Source organism: Myotis brandtii, unplaced genomic scaffold (assembly GCF_000412655.1).
Source record: "Myotis brandtii unplaced genomic scaffold, ASM41265v1 scaffold1441, whole genome shotgun sequence".
Taxonomy (NCBI): domain Eukaryota; kingdom Metazoa; phylum Chordata; class Mammalia; order Chiroptera; family Vespertilionidae; genus Myotis; species Myotis brandtii.
This window is the reverse complement of record NW_005355164.1, coordinates 218,402-220,901: the sequence shown is the minus strand read 5'-3', so window position 1 is coordinate 220,901 and position 2,500 is coordinate 218,402. Positions and strand designations below refer to the sequence as shown.

The following is a 2,500-nucleotide window of genomic DNA, read 5'->3' as shown; positions in this document are numbered from 1 at the left end:
AGGACATGTGCAGGAGGCAACCAATTGATGTGTTTCTCTCACATCGATGTTTCTTCCTTTTCCTCTCTCTTCCACTCTCTCTAAAGCCAATGGGAAAATATCTTCGGATGAGGATTAACGGGAAATAAAATTAAAATAACATACCCTTTGAATGTTTAAGCAACCCCGTTTTTCCAGACCCTCAGAGTACAACCTCATACCACTGAGACCACAGAACCCCTCATTGTCATTTTGTTGTTGTTGTTTTTTAAAAGAATATTTGTATATATTTTTATTAATTTCAGAGAGAGGAAGAGAGAGATAGAAACAGCAATGATGAGAGAGAATCATTGATTGGCTGCCTCCTGCTCACTGCCCTCCCATAACCTAGGCATGTGCCCTGAATGGGAATCCAACCGTGACCTCCTGGTTCATGGGTCAATGCTCAACCACTGAGCCACACCAGCCAGGCAGAACCCCTCATTGTTATCTTGTTCCCCAAATACCATGTTCTACATGCTATAAGTGTTCATTGTTAACCATCCTGTATCCTCCAATTTAAAAGAAGTATGTGTCTCTCCATTTTATTCTTTTTTTAAAAAATATTTTTTTATTGATTTCACAGAGGGAGGGAGGGAGGGAGAGGGAGAGAGAGAGATAAAAACATCAATGAGAGAGAATCATTGATTGGCTTCGTCCTGCACAACCCCTACTGGGGATTGAGCCCGCAACCTGGGCATATGCCCTGACCAAGAATCAAACTGTGACCTTCTGGTTCATAGGTTGACGCTCAACCACTGAGCCACGCCAGTTGAGCTCTGTTGTACTCTTTATCCAGTTTCAGAGATTTCCCTGCTTTGATTTCTTCCACCTCCCTAATTTACCACCAATGAATTTCATGTAAATCCTCCCCCCTTTCATGTAACATCTCCTCCTTTGATTCTAATGTATAAAGTAAGCTATAAAACGGCCATTCTCTGGAGCATTTTCTCAATCCATTGAGATTTTTGCTTCCTGCAATTGTCAGTTTGGCTCAAATAAATTCAGAAAAATTCTCTACAGGATTGGACGTTTCTTTTGTCAACATTAAAAAATTAGGGTTTCCATGCCAAACCCCTCCATGCTATTAGAATAAAGACCAATTTGTGAACTTTCTGTCCTGAGGTTAAACCACTTTTAAGAGAAACCAGAAATACATATTTTTATGTGAAATATCATACTGTTTAAATATCAATAACCCATTCAATTGTTTTAAGCATGAGTTGAAACAGGCCAAACAAAATGCACCTATAGCTACATTAAACCCCCAAATTCCAGTTATGATCTATGGGCAAACAGGGAAATGCCTTCTCTTACAGGTATTCATAGCTTCTTGTCACCGCCAAGTTCTTCCAAAACACCACAAAGGTCACTCCAGCCAATTGCCCACTCGCCTTTTGGACAGGGATTTTTTTCTTGAATCCCTGACCTTTTCTGTGCTTAAAAAGCAGGACTGGACACCACAGACTTCTATCTCATACACTGTGACAGAAAGGGTTAGAGAGCTAAAAACAATGTGAATTGCTCCCCTTCCCCTCCACTGGGATTTCCCTGGAACAATCTCTTCTGGGCTTGTGTTTCTAACTCCTTAATAGACCCCAGCACCCAACCACTGACCCTGCTCCTCAGGGTGAGGCTCCACCTTGCAATTGCTGCCGCCGGAGTCCCACTGAGGCAGACGGAAGGAAACTGCGAGCTCCCTCAGTCCCCTCTCCCGGATTTCAGGCAGTAATCAATTCAAACTTGAGGTTGCACCAGGAGAGAACAAATGAGCCAGTGACAAGAGGTAGTGGAGCAAGGGTAGTACTCACCGAAGCCAGAAAGACCAACACCACTGTCAGAATCTTGCGTTGCCCCGTGAATGAACCCATGGCGGTGTAGATTTTTCTCTGAAGTAACCAGTATGAATCATGGATCTAGGTGGAATATAAAATAAAAATTTAATAGGTCTTGTTAAGTTACTGAGTTACTTCTTGTAACTTTCCAAGAGAAGTACATGTTCTGCCTGATACTATAAACTATTCCAGACCCTGTGTCTTTCAAAATTTACCTTTCTAAGTCCTAGGTTTCCCCCAGAATTTAAAGTCTCTTTTTCTGGACTTTGAAACAATTGCAGCTTCCAGGGAGCAGCGTCCAGTAAGATTCCGTTCTGGGGTGCCGCGTGTGCCTCTTGGTCTTTGCACTAATGACCTCTTTCACAATTGGGTTAGCTAATACTTCACCACACCGCCAAAAAACATCAGTGAGAGAACATACGTTGTCATTCACTTGTAAATTTTCATAAAATATACTTGGTGTTAATTGTAGTTCTTCTATTGATAGATCATATCTCCAGAAGCAGGGATGGGGAACCTTTTTATCTGCCAAGGGCCATTTGGGTATTTATAATATCATTCAGGGGCCATACGAAATTATCAACTTAAAAATGAGCCTACAATATTTGGTCAAACATTTTTTTTAAATACATTTTATTGATTTTTTT

The 2,500-nt window shown here is 41.2% G+C and overlaps 1 protein-coding gene and 1 long non-coding RNA gene across 2 annotated transcripts in view; both read right to left on the bottom strand.

The window, feature by feature from the left end:
• The window catches only part of LOC106725215, an 8,647-nt gene extending 6,828 nt beyond the window's left edge, over window positions 1-1,819 (bottom strand). The window contains exons 1-2 of the long non-coding RNA XR_001361084.1: window positions 1,661-1,819; window positions 1,336-1,500 (exon numbers count right to left, since the gene is read on the bottom strand). This is a non-coding gene — a long non-coding RNA (uncharacterized LOC106725215). The remainder of the gene's footprint in view (window positions 1-1,335; window positions 1,501-1,660) is intronic.
• The window catches only part of LOC102247214 (NXPE family member 3), a 40,468-nt gene extending 38,357 nt beyond the window's left edge, over window positions 1-2,111 (bottom strand). The window contains exon 1 of the mRNA XM_014535531.1: window positions 1,830-2,111. Within this exon, the coding sequence (XP_014391017.1) occupies window positions 1,830-1,889 (60 nt within the window). The 5' untranslated portion in view covers window positions 1,890-2,111. The remainder of the gene's footprint in view (window positions 1-1,829) is intronic.
• Between the last annotated feature and the right edge of the window lie 389 nt (window positions 2,112-2,500).